Source organism: Myodes glareolus, chromosome 1 (genome assembly GCF_982192425.1).
Source record: "Myodes glareolus chromosome 1, mMyoGla1.1, whole genome shotgun sequence".
Taxonomy (NCBI): domain Eukaryota; kingdom Metazoa; phylum Chordata; class Mammalia; order Rodentia; family Cricetidae; genus Myodes; species Myodes glareolus.
In genome coordinates this window covers 126,188,163-126,206,921 of record NC_142026.1, presented here as the reverse complement: position 1 = coordinate 126,206,921, position 18,759 = coordinate 126,188,163, and the positions used below count along the sequence as shown (strand labels likewise).

General features: G+C 43.6%; 2 protein-coding genes across 6 annotated transcripts in view; both read left to right on the top strand.

The window, feature by feature from the left end:
- Positions 1-7,437, top strand: part of Ppil4 (peptidylprolyl isomerase like 4) — a 34,207-nt gene extending 26,770 nt beyond the window's left edge. For both annotated transcript variants that reach the window (XM_048425118.3, XM_048425120.3), the window contains exon 13: positions 5,835-7,437. In XM_048425118.3, coding sequence (XP_048281075.2) covers positions 5,835-6,086 — 252 coding nt within the window. In that variant the 3' untranslated portion in view covers positions 6,087-7,437. The remainder of the gene's footprint in view (positions 1-5,834) is intronic.
- Positions 7,438-17,469: 10,032 nt separating this feature from the next.
- Zc3h12d (zinc finger CCCH-type containing 12D) overlaps positions 17,470-18,759 on the top strand; it is a 36,887-nt gene continuing 35,597 nt past the window's right edge. Inside the window, exon 1 of one of the 4 annotated variants that reach the window (XM_085688399.2) lies at positions 17,470-17,867. The gene's annotated coding sequence lies outside the window, so the exon portion shown is untranslated. The other 3 variants (XM_048425468.3, XM_085688397.2, XM_085688401.2) reach the window with 3 other exon arrangements.

Sequence of the window (18,759 nt, the reverse complement as noted above, 5' to 3'; positions counted from 1 at the left end):
CCTCCCAAGTGCTGAGATGAATAGTTAGTAGTTTTTAAAACACTAAGATTCAAAAATACAATTTAACTGGACGCTATCGTGGTGCACATCTACCATTGTTGTGCTTGGGAGACTGAGGCAGGAAGGCTCAGGGAGAGTTTGAAGCCAGACGCAGCTACGTAGTAAGGCTCTAAGTTTTGTATATTGTTTTTCTAAAAGGAAAAATCTACAGAACCTAGAACACATACAGAGTGTGACTTGAACCCCATGCCATCCCCCCTTTTTTGTCTTACAGGTGAATATGTATTTATTGTTGGTCTTCATTTAATAGTGTTTTCTCTGTGTGTGTGTAAGGATGTTAGCATGGATGTTTAAGCACACTTGGCTATATAAGCTTTCTACCTAATTTGTTGAGACAGTCTCTCACTGAAGTTGGTATTGCCATTTGCCTAGACTGGCTGGCTAGAGGGGCTCCCCAAATCCTGCTATTTCCTCAACCCCAACACTAAAGTTACAGAGTTGTATTTCACACCTGGCTTTTGTGTGAGTGCTGGAAATTGGAATACAGGTCTTTAGTATCTCTCTAGAGCTAAAAATAGTAAATATATATTTGATAAATACTCCTAAACAGCCCTGAGTGTCATCTAACAGAAGCCTAATCTCTCTCCTTTTTGTAGCCTGTTAGTTTGTTAAATTTTGTCATCACTCATGTCCTGTTAAAGATTTTATTTTATTTCTGGTTTTTCAAGGACAGGGTTTGTTAAATTTTGTCATCACTCATGTCCTGTTACAGATTTTATTTTATTTCTGGTTTTTCAAGGACAGGGTTTCTAGGTATAGATGAACTGTCCTGAAACTCACTCTGTAGACCAGACTGTCTTTGAACTCAGAGATCCACCTGCCTCTGCCTCCCAACTGCTGGGATTAAAGGCATGCACTACCACCTGGTTCCTGCTGTAGATTTTAAAGTATATCTGTCCATTCTTTCAAATGTTCCTCAAATGCATAAATAAAGATAAAAGCAATAAAGTCATTTTTTTTCTCCTCCCACCCCCAGACAAGATTTCTCTGTAGCTTTTGGAGCTTGTCCTGGAACTTACTCTGTAGACCAGGCTGGCCTTGAACTCACAGAGATCTGCCTGTCTCTGTCTCCCTGAGTGCTGGTATTAAAGGCGTGTGCAACCACTGCCCAACATAAACTCATTTTTTTAATTGATATTTATTGAGTTCTACATTTTTCTCTGCTCCCCTCTGTGTCTCTCCCCTCCCCCCTCCAGCCCTCCCCCAAAGTCCCCATGCGCCCAATTTACTCAGGAGATCTTGTCTTTTTCTACTGTAGATTATATCTATGTAAGTCTCTCTTAGTGTCCTCATTGTTGTCTAAATTCTCTGGGATTGTGGTTTGTAGGCTGGCTTTCTTTGCTTTATGTTTAAAAACCACCTGTGAGTGAGTATATGTGGTAATTGTCTTTCTGTGTCTGGGTTACCTCGCTGAAAATAATGTTTTCTAGCTCCATCCATTTTCCTGTAAAATTCAAGCAGTTATTCTTATCTGCTGTGTTGTACTCCATTGTGTAAATGTACCACATTTGCTTTATTCATTTTTCGATCAAGGGTCGTTTAAATTGTTTCCAGGTTCTGGCTGTGACAAACAAAGCTGCTATGAACATAGTTGAGCACATGTCCTTGTGGCACGATTGAGCATCTTTTGAATATATACCCAAAAGTAGTATTACTGAGTCTTGAGGAAGGTTATTTCCTAATTTTCTGAGAATCAGAATGATTCTGAGATGCCACACTGACATCCAAAGGGGTTGTACCAGCTTGCATTCCCACCAGCAATGCAGGAGTGTTCCCTTTTCCCCACAACCTCTCCAGCATAAGTTGTCATCAGTGTTTTTGATCTTGGCCATTCTTAAAGGTGTAAGATGGAATCTCAGGGTTGTTTTGATTTGCATTTCTCTGATGACTAAGGATGCTGAACATTTCCTTAAGTGTCTTTCAGCCATTTTAGATCCCTCTGTTGAGAGTTCTCTGTTTAGGTCTGTATTCTATTTTTTTAAAATTGGGTTATGTGATCTTTTGGTGTCCAATTTCTTGAGTTCTTTGTATATTTTGGAGATCAGACCTCTGTCTGATGTGGGGTTAGTGAAGATCTTTTCCCATTCTGTCATTTTGTCTTGTTGACCGTGACCTTTGCTTTACAGAAACTTTTCCGCTTCAGGAGGTCTCATTTATTAACTTATTAACTCTCAGTGTCTGTGCTCTAGAGACTAAAGGAGGATGTCAGGTTTTGTAGTAAGGAGGCCGCTTGTTTGTCCTGGCCACTCAGAACTGAAATAATCACATAGAAACCATATTAATTAAATCACTGCTTTTACTCCTCCTCCTTTCTGCCAGAATTCTGTTTAGTTTTCCCCGCTAGCTCTGTTTCCTTATAGCTCTGCTATAGGCCCAAAGCAGTTCCTTTATTTACTAGTGATAATCACAGCATATAGAGGGGAATCCCACATCAAGGTTTTCTGCTTTATCACTTTCCACTTTATTTCTTTATGTCAGGACCTCTTATCAGACCTGCAGCTAGACTGGTAGCCAAGAAATTCAAGCAGTCCTCTGTCTCTGCCATTCCACACAGTGCTGGACTTACAGGCCATTCCCACTCAGTCATTTCCATAGCATACCTCCTTTCTCTTAATTTCTGCTTAGTCTAGATCACCCCAGTCTTTTAAAATAATCATTGTAGTACATTCCTATGAATGTTTAATGTTTTCTATTAAAACCTTTGAAGCCCATATCGCTACAGGTGTTCAAACCTATACTTAGATACCTTCAGTGAATCCAGGCCCAAGATAAACATTTGAGATAATCAGATTTTTAAAGAACTGAGAAGACTGTTATTTTTAAGTCCATCTTTCCCTCTGTTTTAGGAACCTTTTTAATCCTACTTGGGGGGGTGCTATTTTAAATTTTGTGTTTGTTTTTGTGCTTATATTTGTGTGCAGGTATATATCTGTGGGGTGCGTGTGTGTGTGTGTGTGTGTGTGTGTGTGTGTGCGTGCGTGAGTAGGCCAGAGGTTCAAGTTAAGTGTCTTCCTCTGTTGTTCTTCATATTATTTTCTTTGAGACAGCATATCTACCTAAGCTCAGAGCTCAGTGATTGACTAAGCTCTCTGACCAGGAAGCTCTAGGGATCTGTTGGCCACTATTCCAACAGTGCTAGGGTTACAGGCATGTCATCTTGTCTAAGTTTTCACATAGGAGATGTGGATCTGAACTTAGGCACTTGTATGCAGGTGCTTTATGACGAGCTATCTGCAGTTAACTTTCTGTTTACTTAAAACTTTACAGTGGCAGTCTTTTTCTTTTGGCATGCGGTAAAAAGGAAGAAATGCTGTTAGCAGTTTTTAAAGAATTTTAAGGGCTGAGGAGATGGCTCAACAAGTAAAAAGCAATCTAATGACCTGAGTTCAGTCCCTGGAACTCCCTTTAAAAAGAAAGAAGGAGAAATAAAAAATCGCTTGCTCTGGTGCCACCCATTTATCATCTCTGCACTCCTGTGTTGATATGGAAAACAAAAACAGGAAAGTCTCCCAGAAACTCGGGGACCTGTGTGGGACCATGCTACTCCAGCAATGGGAAAGGAAAGAACCATCTGCTGGGAGCTGTCCTCTGACACCCACACACACCCTTTAAGTTTAAAAATAATTAAATGTGTTTGGAATTATAAAAGGGTTAGATTCTGAATCATCATTTTCTAATCTTTTCCCCATTAAGTTCATTAAACTAATTTTTTTTGGGTTTTATATTTTGATTTGACAATATATTTTGATTTGACAATTTATTTTCTTTATAAGAAAGCTCAGCATTGGTATTTTCTGCTGTAGTCTGGAAGATATACGTACTAACAGGAACTTCAGTCCAGGTTAGGTTGTAGGTGTAGGAGATGTTGCTGTGTGCTGTTTGCTGACAGAGTCCAGTTTCCTAAAGGTGCTCTCGCTTGTTGAATGGCCGCCTTGCTGTTCAGTTCAGAAACTCATCTGCTTAATTTTCACCTTATACCTTAATTCTATAAGTGGTTTTGTGTTGTTGAAGTTTGGGTTTTACTAGTTTACAGGGAATTGAGTAGTATTTAGCTGCAGCTTGCCTGTTGGGTAGTCAAAGTGGTTCTCAGTTCTCCAGATATCCATCCTTTGGGGGCGTGAACTGGAGACTGAACTCAGGGCTATGGCTTGCTCAGTAAGCACTGTAATATATCTCCCCTGTACCTCCAGCCCAGACAGACCCATTTTTACTATCTTTACAATAATAGATTGTTTCTTAATTCACTTTTAAGGATAGGAAAGTAAGATGTTTTCTTTTTCTAAAGACAGGAGATCTCACTATGTAGTTTTGACTGGCCTGGAGCTCACTATGTATACCAGGATGGCCTCAAACTCATATAGAGAGTCATGTGTCTCTGCCTTCTCAGGGCTGTCATGTCTGACATATTAAATAAGAGTTTTTTTCCTAATTTTTTTGTTTTTTAATTTATTTATTATTATGTGCATTGATGTTTTGCGATGGTTGTCCATTTAGAGTTACAGACAGTTGTGAGCTGTCTTGTGGGTGCTGGGAAATGAACTCAGGTCCTCTGGAAGACAAGTAAGTTCACTTAACCACTAAGCCATTTTTTTCCAGCCCCCTTCAGTAAAAGTTTTAACACATCATATATCAGCCTAGTTTGAACATGTATTTGAAAACATAAAGAGATGACATTAGAAAACACTTTAAAATTAACCAGCGGTAGGGGACTAATACAGTGTGTACTCAGTAGTTTAAAAAAAAATGCAAGTGTGGTAACATAGGCCTGTAATTCCAGTTTTTAGGTGGTTGAGACAAGGAGATCAGGAGTCCAAGGCTTACCTGGATTACAGAGTGAGTTCAAGGCCAGCCTTTTGGGGGCTTCGGTGTTCACACCACCATTTGTAGTGCCTATTTTCCTTTCATTTTAGCTTGACTGGCTTAGCTAAATTCTCTTCCTGCTGTGTTATTTGAGTGACATCTTGTTGTAGAATTGTTAGGGGAACTTCAGTAGTTTCACTGCAGCTCAGTCATGGGACCACATTTTGGGGAAGTGGAGAGTGAGAACGTGGAATATGATTGTATGTGATGAGAGCGTTGAGTGTTGCTCTAGGACTGGGATACCGTGGGACAGTTACCTGGCATGTGCGAAGGCCTGCATTTTGTTCCTCTGATACCATTAAAACAAGGCTTGTTCAGAGTTTGCTTGGTTGCGTTAGTTCCATGTGTTTGGATCTGATCCTTCAGTTCAATTGAAATAGATGTAATAAACCAGTTAGATTGCTCCAAAAAAAAATGGTTAAATTTTCTGAATTATTTGTGTTTATATAGTTTTGAGATTCTAGTATTAGGGGTAGTACACACTGAAGCCATGAGGGCAGGTGGCTGAGAGAAGCTGAGACTAATGAAGTGTGAGTTCAGTACCAGCTTGGGTCACATAGCATGAACCTGCCTAAGAAAAAAGGAAAAAAGAAAATGAATTTGAAAGCTGGAGAGATGACTCAGCAGTGAAGAGCACTGGCTGATCTTCCAGAGAATGCTGGTCCAATTTCCAGTACCACATGGTGCTTACAGATTGCTGTGACTGTAACTCTAGTTCCAGGAGATCCAACACTCGTACTCAGACATACAGACAGACAAAACACCCGGGCACAGAAAATAAAAATAAAGTGAATTTTAAAAATTGGATTTGAGCTGTTGCAACGACTTGCCAATGGCTTCTTGGCTTCATGGATTGATAGTGCTCATAGACGATCGTTTTACTGACCAACTTTAACATTGCATTTCTTTGACAGGATATCTACAGGGAAATGGGCTTTGGACATTATGAAGATGAAGAAAGTTGTTGGGAGAAACAGAAGAGTGAAAAGAGAGACCGACGTCAGAACCGCAGTCGTAGCAGATCTCGAGAAAGGGGTGGTCACTATAGTAACAGCCACAAACCCAAGTACCAGACAGATCCTTATGAAAGGGAAAGGAGTAGAAAGAGAGACCGAAGCAGAAGTCCAAAGAAATCCAAAGACAAAGAAAGATCTAAGTACAGATGAGTGGGGAAGAAAAGGAAGTGAATGGCTAGCAGGTCTGCTCCTGCCTGGTTTGGAGCTCTCACAGATGCTCAGAGTTCCTGCTGGTAACGCTAACTCTGCCTGCCTCCGTGTTGGTGGTGCACACTAAGGGTTTGGGGCACTGGAAGAGAGTGGGCATTTTCTGTGTATACTTTTATATAAATTTTATTGTTGTGCATACATGTTAGTATTCATATTTAACATCTTTCATATTTTCAGCCTTTTTTAAATGAAGCATTTCATACCACAGAAGTCCATAGAATTGTATATAATACATAAAACATAGTAAATTGTATACCGGGCTGCAGTGTAAGAGTGTCGCTTGCTATGAAAGTTTCATATGTTCTTTCTCCCTCTAGATTTTATCATTCTGAGTTATATTTACCTTGCTGTTAATTTCATATGGTTTGGAATTTTATAAAAATGACACAATATATGTTTACTTCTGTGACTTAAGAGTTGATTCATTTTTATTGTAACGTAGCTGTAATGGATATGGGGCAGTTGATCAGTTGATGGGCCTTTGACTTGTTTGTTAGTTTTTTTTTTCCTGGCCATGTGGTTTGAGTTTTCAATGCGTTTATAATTATGGTTGCTTAATTTACCTGGTATGTGGATTTGCATGGGGGCAGAGGTAGCCACAAGAGTGTCAGTCCACTGTGCGGCTTAGAGCAGTTGTTGCTTCATTGCTGTATATAGTCTTGACCACCAATAGAAGAGGCTTAGTTATGTAAGAAGTTAGCTTCCTGGCTAGGAAGATGGCTTGGATTGCCCTGTGCATGCTTCACAAGCATAGAACTGAGTTCAGATCCTGAGGACCACATAACCAGGCTGACAGGGCACATGCTTCTATCCCAGCACTGGAGAGGCAGGAGCAGGTGAAGCTCCAGGGCTAGTGAGAAACCTTGTCTCAAACTGTGATGGAGAGTGATTGAGGAAGACACCTGACTGACCTCTCGCCTCCACATACGTGCACACAATTGTGTATGCACGTACACCCAGAGATGAAGAAACAGCCATCCTGGATAGACAGCTGTAAGTATTGCTTGCATAGATGATTCTAAAGTGTGGTCTGGAAGAATGAGCAAGAGATGAGCTGGGAACAGTGAGAATTCACCTACTGACAGCTGAGACTTGATTTAATAGCTCTGGAATATTGAAATGGTAAAAATTTATATACCAAGCGTTTCAGGGTAAAATATCCTTTATTGCAAATTTTATTGCTGTTTTATTTTCCCTACACATTTGACAGTAATTTTATGTACTTATGGAGGTGTAATGTGTTTTATATATGTTCATATTCTGGGATGAGTAAATCCATTTACAAACATCAGCTCCTTTTTTTTTCTTTGGGCCAAAGTCTGCTCTCGGGGGATTTTGAAATCTATTCCATTATTATTAACTGTAACTTGCACTCTCTGCAGTACTTTTCAGAGATTTCTTCCTTTCATCCAGTAAAAAGCGTACAACCTTTGACCCAAATCTCCTTTATTCTTTGTCTTAGTGTTCTGTTGCTGTGAAGAGATACTATGACCACAGCAATTCTTATAAAGGAAGGCAATTAGTTGGGGCTGGCTAGCAATTGAGAGGTTTAGTCCATTATTGCCGTGATGGGAAGCATGGCAGCATGGAGGGAGACTTGTGCTGGAGAAGGAACCGAGACTTCTGCATCTGAATCAGCAGGCAGCACACTTCAGCTGAGACCTTAAAGCCTGCCCCAGTGACATACTCCACCAAGGCCACACTTCCTGAGAATGTCACTTCTATGGGCCTATGGAGGTCATTTTTATTCAAGCCACATTCATCTGTCAATTATTTCATTCTTGAATTCTACTTTTATAGACTTTCCTCCCATAAAAATGAGGTCACATAGAATTTATCTTTCTGTGCCTGGCTTATATCACTCAGTATTAATGTCTTCCCAGTTCATCCATGCTGTTGCAAGTGACAGTTTCCTGTCTAAAGGATAAACAGTATTGGCCTGTTGTGTATTTATGACATTTTCTCTGTATGTTATATTGTTAGCCAATAGATCTATTCTATGTCTGAGCTGTTGTAACTAATGTGGCAGTGAACTAGGACCACATACAGCCCTTCAGCATACCAGTTTAAACCTGTTAGATTGCTGGATCATAATAGTACTATCCTCAAAGTTTTTACCAACTCAAATATCTCTACTGTTTTCCATAGTGGCTATAATAATTCACATTCCCAAAGATAATATACAAGAATTTCCTTTTGAGAAGCTGTGGTTTTCACCAGGTGATTTCTTTTTTATTATTACTGTATTTTTGTTTTTGTTTTTTGAGACAGGGTTTCTCTGTGCAATGGCCCTAGTTGTCCTAGAACTAGCTATGTAGACCAGCCTGGCCTCTTCTCACAGAGTTCTGACTGCTTCTGCCTCTGTCTTCCGAGTGCTGGGATTAAAGGCGTGCACCACCACTGCCCGACTGATTATTATTTTTAAATAATTTTATGTGCATTGGTGTTTTACCTGCATATATGTTTGTGTGAGGATGTTGGATCCCATGGAAGTGGAGGTACAGACAGTTGTGGGTTGCCATGTGGGTGCTGGGAGTTGAACCAAGGTCCTCTGGAAGAACAGCCTGCTCTTAACTGCTGAACAATGTCTTCAGGCCCCCCCCCCCCCTTTTTTTAGTTTATGGAGACAGAATCATTTGTGTCCCAGCCAGGCCTTGAACTCACTGCATAGCTAAATATGACTGAATTTCCAATCCTCCTGCCCCAACCTCCAGAGAGCTGGGATTATAAACGTGTACCACCATGCTTATTTTGTGTGGCACTGAGGACTGAACCTTCATGTATGTTAGGCAAACTCTCTACCAACTGAGCTCCATTCCCAGCGACTTCAGGTGATTTTTGTTTGTTTTTGAGAGAGTCCCACTTTGTAGCCTTGGCTGAACTGGAGCTCACTATATAGCCCAGGCCTATCTCTGCCTTCTGAGCCTCACCAGGTGATTTTTAATTAATTGTGACTTCTAGTCATAACATTTGTGAACTACCTTGACTAGATACAGGGTAGGCTTGGATCTGTGTTACCACTGCTTCTATAGCTTATATAGCTAAAGCGGCCATGTTTCCCATATCGACTTGGCTTCTGTAGGTTTTAGGTGAACTCTTAACAGGTTTTCCTTTCACGTTGGCACTGAACTGAAGGCCTTGTGCAGGCTGAGTACTTTCTACTGCTCATTGCACTAGGTGAACCAGTCTTCAGTGATATTTTCCATTGATTTTTTGCAAGAAAAAAAGATTGAGCAGCAAATAGATTTTGTATTAAAATAGTTACTTTGTACCCAAAATTCTCATTAATATAACTTCACTTTAAGCTTTTAATTTAATCTTTTACTAGTTGAATTTTCAAATATTCTGGCTAGAACTTTAATAGTTCTCTAGTGACTGAGTGAGAACCTTCATGTTGTTTCAGCCATTGTACAAATTCCTTTAATAAATTGCATTTCTGTTAGTGGAAATTTAATCTCAACTTTGACATTTAATACCCTTGAAGGTTGAGTCACAAAGAATGCATAACAGATAGTAAAATCGAAATCTCAGAAGCTTTACCTTTTAGTGGGTGTTGCTAGGAGACCATGTTTTGATGGGAAATTTGAGAGAAACTTGTGTTTCCTGTTAGATGAGCATGTGGAGATCCCCTTCATATTCAAAACTGTGTCCTTTTCAGAACAAATAACACCAGTTATTCTTGCTGATGGGACGATCTTTATTCCTACCTGTTTTACCCACCCACGACAGTGTAATGTGAGCACTGGCAAGAGTTCGCCATTTTATGTTTTGCCTCCTATTCTGCCATGCTCGAGCTGTTGAGTGTTTTCACTGTGCGATTTAAAAATTGTACTGCTAGGGTTGTCAAGTGGCTGATCAGGGAAAGGCACTGCTACCAAGCCTGACTTTGACCCGGGGCCTCACATGCTGTCCTCTGATTTCCATAAGCACACTGGCTTATGGAAATAGGCTAACACACACACACACACCCCACAGTAAATGTAATGATTCTCTTCAACCTGGATTGCTGGCATTCACTTTGTCTGGATTGCTGGGAAACTGACACAAAAGATTTCACAGGAGGTCACGTATTAGCAAGAGTTTGTACAAAAAGAGAAGTTAGAGCGTGCCACTTGCTGCTGGAACTCTAGAACACAACCACAATGACCCCCAGTTCCTGAAAACAGTTTTGTACTGTTTCCTTGGTGCATGGTATGAAGGACAGTCTTGGGTTTCCAGTCGGGAAGCTTGAGTCAGAAACAAAGACCTATGCCGATCGGAGGAGCAGAAAGCTAAGGAGCCACAAGATGATGATCTGACCAAAGTGGAGGATTGTAAAGAGAAGCGAGGAGCCCAAAAGACAGGAGGGAGTGGGAAGTAAAAAGCCAGGAAACCTGAATTTGATTTGCAGGCAATAGAAAATGCTAGCGTGTTCCTAAGGAAGGAAGTGGCACAGTCTAGCTGAGGAAAAGTGGGAGCTGGATACAGGTTCTGCAACAGAGGTTGGAACCACAGCCCTCATGGCTTTGAATGCAACTCATCCCATATCTGTGCCACGTGCAACCCCAAGCCAGGTTTAATACAAGTAGCCTTCCCAGAGGAGGTGCTTGCTACATAAGTGGAGGCCTGCATTTGAGACCTGCGTTGAAGCAGTGCTCCAACATGGAGTGGGCATCCCACCAATAGAAAAACAACTACAGTCCCTGTCACATAGCCAGCGTTCTGCAGAGAACAGCAGTTCAAGTGTCTGGAATGGCTCCAGGTGGATGTAGTTTGGGTAAAACTTTCATATGGTGGGAGCAGGATTCGTGGAACCCCTTAGTTAATGTGGTCTCCATTCCCTTAGTGAACTACCTCTCATACTGTCTTCAGGACAGTCACTCGGTCCGCCTCGTGTCTACACACAGGCATGCAGTAGAGAGCCTCGCTGTTACTGTAATCTCGGATGGCAGCAGGCATTTCTAACGTCATAAAGGATGTTTCACTATTACACTGATAATTATCTACTACTCACAAAGCAAAAGCACAGATTCATAGACTTTCCCCCTCTCATGCTGATGGGAAACAATGTGATGGTTTTCACCACGAAGCTTGCTTTGTTTTGGAGCCTGTGTTAGATCTCGTGCCCACTGCACAACCTTGCAGGTAGACACAGTGGTGCTGCAACACAGTAGCCGCTAAAGCTTCAGGCACTGGAGTCACGCCACATCTGCCCAGGGCTCCCTGGCTGCAGTGGGAGCTGATCTGAGGTGAGGAGATGCAGTGGGATGCTCTTTCTAGGGCTGCCGTAGCACATGGCCACGAACCAATGACTGAAAAGAACAGAAACTTCTCTCTCAATCCTGGAGGCTACAAGTTCCAATTTCACTGTATGGTTTTGGCTGCGCTCCCTCAAAGGTGCTAATGATGCTTGCTGCTTGCTGGCCTCCGGTGTGTTCTTGGTTTACTGGCTGCATCACTCCAAGCCCAGCCTGTCTCCACATGGCCTTTACCCTGCATCTCTGAATCTCCCTCTCCCTTTTCTTTCTTTCTTTCTTTCTTTCTTTCTTTCTTTCTTTCTTTCTTTCTTTCTTTCTTTCTTTCTTCCTTCCTTCCTTCCTTCCTTCCTTCCTTCCTTCCTTCCTTCCTTCCTTCCTTCCTTTCTTTCTTTTTGTTGGTTTGTTTCTCGAGATGGTTTTTCTGTGTAGTACTGGCTGTCCTGGAACTCATTCTATAGACCAGGCTGGTTTCAAACTCACAGAGATTTGCCTGCCTCTGCCTCCTGAGTGCTAGGATTAAGGCGTACACCACCACCACCTGGCTCTTCTCCCCTTTTCTTATAAAGATGCTGGCCATTGCATTCAGGGTCCACTCAAGACCATGTGACTGTATCTCACCTGGATGACTTTTACAGAGACTATTTCTAAATAAAGTGTTCACAGACATAGGAAGTTAGGACTTGAGCATGTCTTGGGACAGGGTGGGGGATGGGACCATGGTAACTTGAGACCTTCTTGTGGGTGAGGTGTTGTGGAGCTCAAGTAAAGCTTCTGTAGCATTTTGGCCAGCAGACCAGCAAAGGATGCTGGGATAGCCTTGGAGCCTGTATTTCTAAGCAATGTGGCCAGTGTTCAGATGTGGTCACAAGACAATGTTGTTGGTCCAGGTTGTCAAGGCTTCATGGAGCATGTGCAACACCCGCCATTGTTCACTGTGCTCATCTCGGTTTCTCTCTTAGTGACCCACAGTCCTTGTGTCTTTTTGATAACAGCATCTTTTCCCAGGAATATATGGAGTTCTAGCATGGACCACCTCACATTTCCCTGGAGGGCTCTTTGAGAACTGTGAAGTCTAAGGCAGGCAGGACTTCCAGAGTCCACAGTGGTCTGTTAAAGCTATGCACTACTGCAACTGTAGGTATGTTTCCCAAATGCTGACTTACTTGGGTTATGTAGCCACAATCTCATGATGAGAATGCCCACAGGACCAAACGAGGCACTGGGTACATCAGACACAGTGGATTCAGTAGCTAAGATCCTATAAAGAAAACAGGATGGTTCCCCATGTCCCGTATTGCTCATGAGGCCTGTAGTCCTGAGAAAGGCTGGCTGATCTTTGGAGAGCCAGGCCTTCCCACATTAGAGTCTGTCCAACAGTTCCTTGCTGGAGGAGGCCACCAGTTTTCTCAAGCTGTAGCTTCATAATGACCTGGAAATGATTCCCCTCTCCACCTCTGGAGGCAGTGGCAAGATCTCTGAGTTTAAAGCCAGTCTGGTCTACAGAGTGAGTTCCAGGACAGCCACGGCTACACAGAGAAGCCCTGTCTTGGGGAATGGGAGGAGAAAAAAAAAAAAGCTTTTCTCTAAACCTTAACCAAACAGCCTGTGTGTGACAAGAGTACATAGTAATTAATAATTGAATTAGTTTTTAAAAATTGTATGTGTCTGAATGTTTTGCCTGCCTGTGTGAACGTATGAATATATGTATGTATGCAGGTATGTATGTGTGTTTACTTCATACATTTCTGGTGCTCATGGGGTCAGAAGAGAGCATCAGATCTCTTGAAACTGAACTTACAGACATTTTTGAGCTGCTATGCAGGTGGTAGGATAATCTGCAGGAGCCACAGCTACTCTGAGCAGCTCAGCCCTTTCTGCTGCTCCTCAGCCTGTGTGTGACGAGCTCACACATTCCTACTGTTGACTGGGAGGTAGATTTCCTAGTCTCTGCAAAGTTGTTTTGTTTTAGAAACCTGGTCTCACTGTGTAGCCCTAACTGGCCTGGAATTTGCTGTGTAGACCTACAAGCCTCCACCTCACAGAGAGTGTCTGTCCTTCCTGCCTTCGCCCCGAGTCCTGGGATTAAAGGTGTGTTCCACCGTGCGCTGTTCATTTGTCTCTGCAATTTAGCAGTACCGTCTAGGTGCTGGGCTTTCTCGCAGTCGGCTGTAGCAGTCCTATCTCCATTAAAAATTATGTTTGAGCCAGCTGTGGTGTCAGGCACTCATGGCCTATGGGGTTAGGTTGCTGAGGCAGGAGGTTACCAGACTGGGACACATCAACCTCAAAGAACAAAACAGGACAGCTGTGAGGGCACCACCGGGAAAAGTGCTTGCCATACAAGTCTGACAGCCTGTGTCTGACTCTGAACCCTCATCAAAAGCCAGATGTGGTGACACACATCTGTAATTCCAACAGTCCTACCATGGAGATGGGAGGCAGAGACAGGAGAATAGCCTAAAATTGCTGACCAGCTAGCCTGGAGGACGGAGTAAACAGCAGAAGACAGATCCTCAACTCAGCAAGGTGGAAGGAGAGAATTGACGGCCAAAAGTACTCCACACACATGTCACAGCATGCATGTACACACACATGCACACACACACACGTAATAAACATTAAAACACTCAGGGCTTGGGGTTGGGGCACAAGAATCATGAGTTCAAGGCTAGTCTAAGCTACATAGGGAGATTCAATCAGTCAAAACTTTCAAATTAGGAATGGGGGCAGAGGTTTGATCCTCAACCCACATACACACAAAAAGGATGAATGATTTTAGCTGGGTGGTGATGTGTGTGTTTTAATCCCAGTACTCAGGAGGCAGAGGCAGGCAGATCTCTGAGTTTGAGACCAGCCTGGTCTACAAAAGCTAGTTCCAGGACAGGCTCCAAAGCTACAAAGAAACACTGACTCAAAAAGCAAAACAAACAAAACAAAGAATGAATGAATTCATAGTCAAAAAGATAATAGCCATCGACTGAGCGTTTAACAGAGATCAGATGCTGTTACAAGTATGTGTGTTTATTTCTAAAATATTTTAAAAGCATCTTTATGGTGTGGTGCTCAGGATTGAACCTGGGCCTTGCACAGTGGGGAGAAGTCATTCACACGCTTGATCAGGAGAGTTCTCCCCGGCTTTTCCATTAATGTGTTCACCAGAGGCAGGTGGGAGTCCTCAGTCTCCAAATCCTGCCAACATCTGGGTTTCTGAGCCATTCTGCTTTTTGCCAAACCCATATGTGAGGAAGGGTTCGCCAAGGCCACTTCAGGTTTGTTCCCTGGCTGCTAGGATTGTCTACGCTATAGCGCATTTTCATGCCCTTTTCTTTTCGGTTTGTATTATCCTTCATGTATTGAGACATTGTGTGTTTTCTGTATGTGCTAAATATTTGTTCAGTTCTATATGCAACTTTTAACTTTGCTTACAATGTTTTGAGGTCTACAGTTAAATGTATTGATTTTTCCTACATAATCTATGCTGTTTGAATCGTGCTTAAAACAGACAAACAAACGAGCAACTAACTCTCTATCCTGGGATTAAAAAGACATTTTCTCTCAAGCTGTAATGGTTTTTATCATTACATTTTGTGTGTGTGTGTATGTGTGTGCGCTCACGTGCTCCAGATAACATGTATGGAAGTCAGAGGACAACTTGCAGAAACTATTCTCTCCTACCATGTGGGGCTCAGGATTCGAACTCACTCAGATGTCAGGCTTGGGCAGTAGGCACATTTGCCAGCCGAGCCATCTTACTGGCCGTGTTTTTCTGTTATTTAAGTAAGACTTTTAACCATAATTCAAAGTTTATTTTGCTGAATCCATCAGCTTTGCAGCCTCAAGCCAGTGAGGGAAGACTGTTGGTGTCCACCAGTACTGTAGATGGAACAAGGCAGCCTTTCTGGTCCTTGAGCATCCAGAGCTTCCAGGTCTCTGTGTGCATGCTACCTACCTGCATGCTGTCCTCTTTCTGTGGTGAGAGTCTGTCCCCACATTCCTATGCCCTTCTGGGCCACTTCCTGATGGCACAGACCCCAGCATTACCAAAAAGGCAGGGAGAAGGCAGAAGTAGCGTTGGGGTAAACCAAGCAGAAGAGGGAAAGGAAGGAGGCTTACCACCCTGCTTCTACCCTGCCCTGCTCAGGACTCAGCAGCATTTCTGAGGTGTAGCCCTGTGTCTGTCACCACCGCGAGATTACAGTCCTTGTTTTTCTTATTTGATTGATTCTTGGGGGTTGGAGATGGAGTCCGGGGACTCTTCCCATGCAAGCTGCTGCCTTGCCCCCTCCTCTTCTGGGCAGAACTCAGTTTGGAGTGAGTAAACACTGTGACTGGTTCCCCTTCCAGTGGGTAACAAGTCACCTAGGCAGGACCGACTTCTTTCCCAGCCCCGCAGCCCCGCAGTCACGGCAACTGAAACATGCCACTGTGGGTGAACCCAGCCACGCTTTCTCTAGATCAGATACTGGAGAGGGACCAGTAAAGAGACAGTACGGTGGCTCTCCTAACAAAGGCAGGTGAGAATCGAGGTTTCTAGTCCAAATGATGTCTCCAGGAATTCAGACACCGAAGTCTTTTGACCTCCGCCAATCACCTTGTAGTCTGACAGCTGACCAGACGCCATCATTTTTGGGCATGCGCATGTATCTGTGTGAGAGTGCGCGCATGTGTGGAGGAGGTCACATGATCTTAGGCGTCATTCCCAGGCACTGTCCACTCAAACATTTAAAAATGTAGCACGTGTGTGCATATGTGTATGTGTGTGCATATGTATGTGTACATGTATGTATGTGAGTACACTGTGTCGTGTCACAAGTGTGGAGGTCAGAGGACAGTTTGAAGGAACTGGTTCTCTTTCCATCTTGCTGGTCCTGTGACTAGAACTCCGGTCATCAGGCTTGGCAGTAAGAACTTTTGCCTACTGAGCCATCTTGCTACCCACAGACTTTTTTTTTTTTGTTTTTTTTTTTGAGAATAATTCGATGCTTTTCACTTGGTTCCATCCTCTAGAGAAATGCTATTGACCCAGGGTTGGACACAAATCAGGATTCTTTTTTAAATGTCTGTTGCGTTTATTTATTTGTTGTTTGTGTATGTGTGTGTCCATATGTGTATGCATGTGCATATGTGTGTGTATATGTATGTATGTATGTATGTGTCATGACACAGTGTGGAGGTCAGAGGACAGCTTGCAGGAGTGGATTCTCTCCTTCCACTGTGGGTCCAAGGAATCAGATTCAGGTTATTAGTCTTGGCCATAGGTACCTTTACCTTCTGAGTCATCTCGATGGCCCACAAATCAAGATTTTTATATCCCACATCCTGGGTCCATCTTGATAATCTTCCCAGAGCTTCAATGATCTATTTTATCTAAGAGAATAGCTTTTGAGGCTGGACATGGTAGTTCACACCTTTAATCTCAGCACTGGGGAGGCCAAGGCCAAAGGACTGAGTTCAAGGCTAGCCTGGACATAGGGTGTTAAGGACAACCTCGAGTACATACAAAGACTGTGTTTCAAAAAACATAAATAAAGGGCTGGAGCAATAACTCATGGGTGAGAGTGTTTGCAAACATGGGGGCCCGAGTTTTAATCTCCACCACTCGGATGAAAGACAGATCTCCTTACTCCCTCAGTACCAACTCTTGTGTTCTAAACTCAGCTTGACTCGCTGACTGGGTCCAGTGGAAGGTGGGTTGCTGTGCAGTTTGCCGGCATTGCTGTGAAACACCCCAAATTCAGGAAACAAAATCCGGTGTCTGCTCTCTGTATAACAGCAGAGTGTTATCCTGTAGAGGACTGGGGTCAAGACTTCCCCTCAGTTAGGGAAGCAGTCACCATGCAGGACAGCAGCAAAGAGAGCCACACCTCCTGCTTCCCCTATCCAAGGGGATTCACTACATGTTGGGACTTCTGGCTTTGTAAATCAAGAGCAGAATTCTCCTCCAAGTCCAAGTTCCCTGTGCAACTTGTAGTGATCTCTGTTCTCTCCCCTGCAGAGACTTCCATCTAGCAGGCTGTGGCCTTCTTTAACTGGGCATCAACTTTCTCTAGGACCATCTTCAAACACGCTGCTTTCCCAGCACCGGGAGTGGGAACTTAGCAGCCATTGAGACCCTCCGATCTTGATGCTTTTTCTCTTGGACGCTTGGTTCTCCCGGGAGGAGGCTCCTCCCGCTGCAGCCCTCAGGAAAGCCTGTTTTGCATGGCTGCTGTACTTTGATTCGTTGACTCAGGCAGAGGCGCGAACTTCCTACCTCGGGCTGCTTTCTTCCTTTTATTTTGAACACGAAGTTTAATTACCTTTTGTAGCTGAGTGTGACTTGTGCAGGAAGTGAAGCGTAGGCATGGATCAGCTTCTAGCAGGGGTGTGGCCTGGGTTCTCTGTCCTCCTTGGACTTCAGGCGCTCCTGAGGGACTGAGCACTCCCTAAGGCTCAAGGCAGCTGGGTAGGACCGCAGTGAGAACCCGAGGGACACACCCTGCTGGTGAGTGTCTGTGTCCTGCTCTCAGTTAACCTGGCAGGCCCAGGACAGACTTCATTCTGTTAGGAGCAAGGGAGAAGGGCATGTTTGAAAGGGGGTGTGTGGGTGAGGATTGCCCTGAGCACCTGGAATTCTCTTAGATGTTCAAATTGCAGAAATAAGGTAAGCATCTTTAACTGCCCTTAGATGCAATGTCTGTTCACTTTTAGCAAGGATTCGTATGTGTGTGTGTGGGTTTCGGGGTGGTCTTCCCAGCTGAAGTAAAACCTCCGTCTGTGGGCTTGGTAGCAAGTTGCGTGCGGTGAAGTGACTGGTGGGGATGGCTTTACCCCATCTCCAGACTCTCAGAAGCGTCTGCCGTCTAGACGTTGGTTCTTTGGAGTTTCCTAGTTAATGGCAGCTGAGGAACTTCTGCAGCAGTCTCGGGGCTGCTGAGGAGATTGAGGGCCCTTACTCAGGTTTGTCTGAGTAAAGACTCAGCTCTGGAAACTTGAGCTTGATGCTACAATGGACCTTCTGAGCCTGGAACATGGATAGGACTACGGATCATGCCTGTAAAGGCTTCAGACATACCTGTAACCTGTAAGTTACCTATAGTGACAGAGGAGGGAGGGGGTAAGTCTGAGGAGGAAGCAGAAGTCCAGGCCAGCATGCCCATGTTCCTAGCAGTTTGAGTGACAGCAGCCAAGAGCTAGAAGCAGCCAAAGCGCTCCACAGCTGGAGGAGTGAACAGACACAGCCCGTGGGACATACCTCAGGTGGATTCTTACTCTGCCCCCAAAAGGAAGGACATTCTGATGTATACCACAACATGGGTGGGCCTGGAGGCAAAACAAACGGTGACAGAAGAACACAGGCTGTGCGACTCCACTCATGGAGGTGTGCCGAGAGGCCG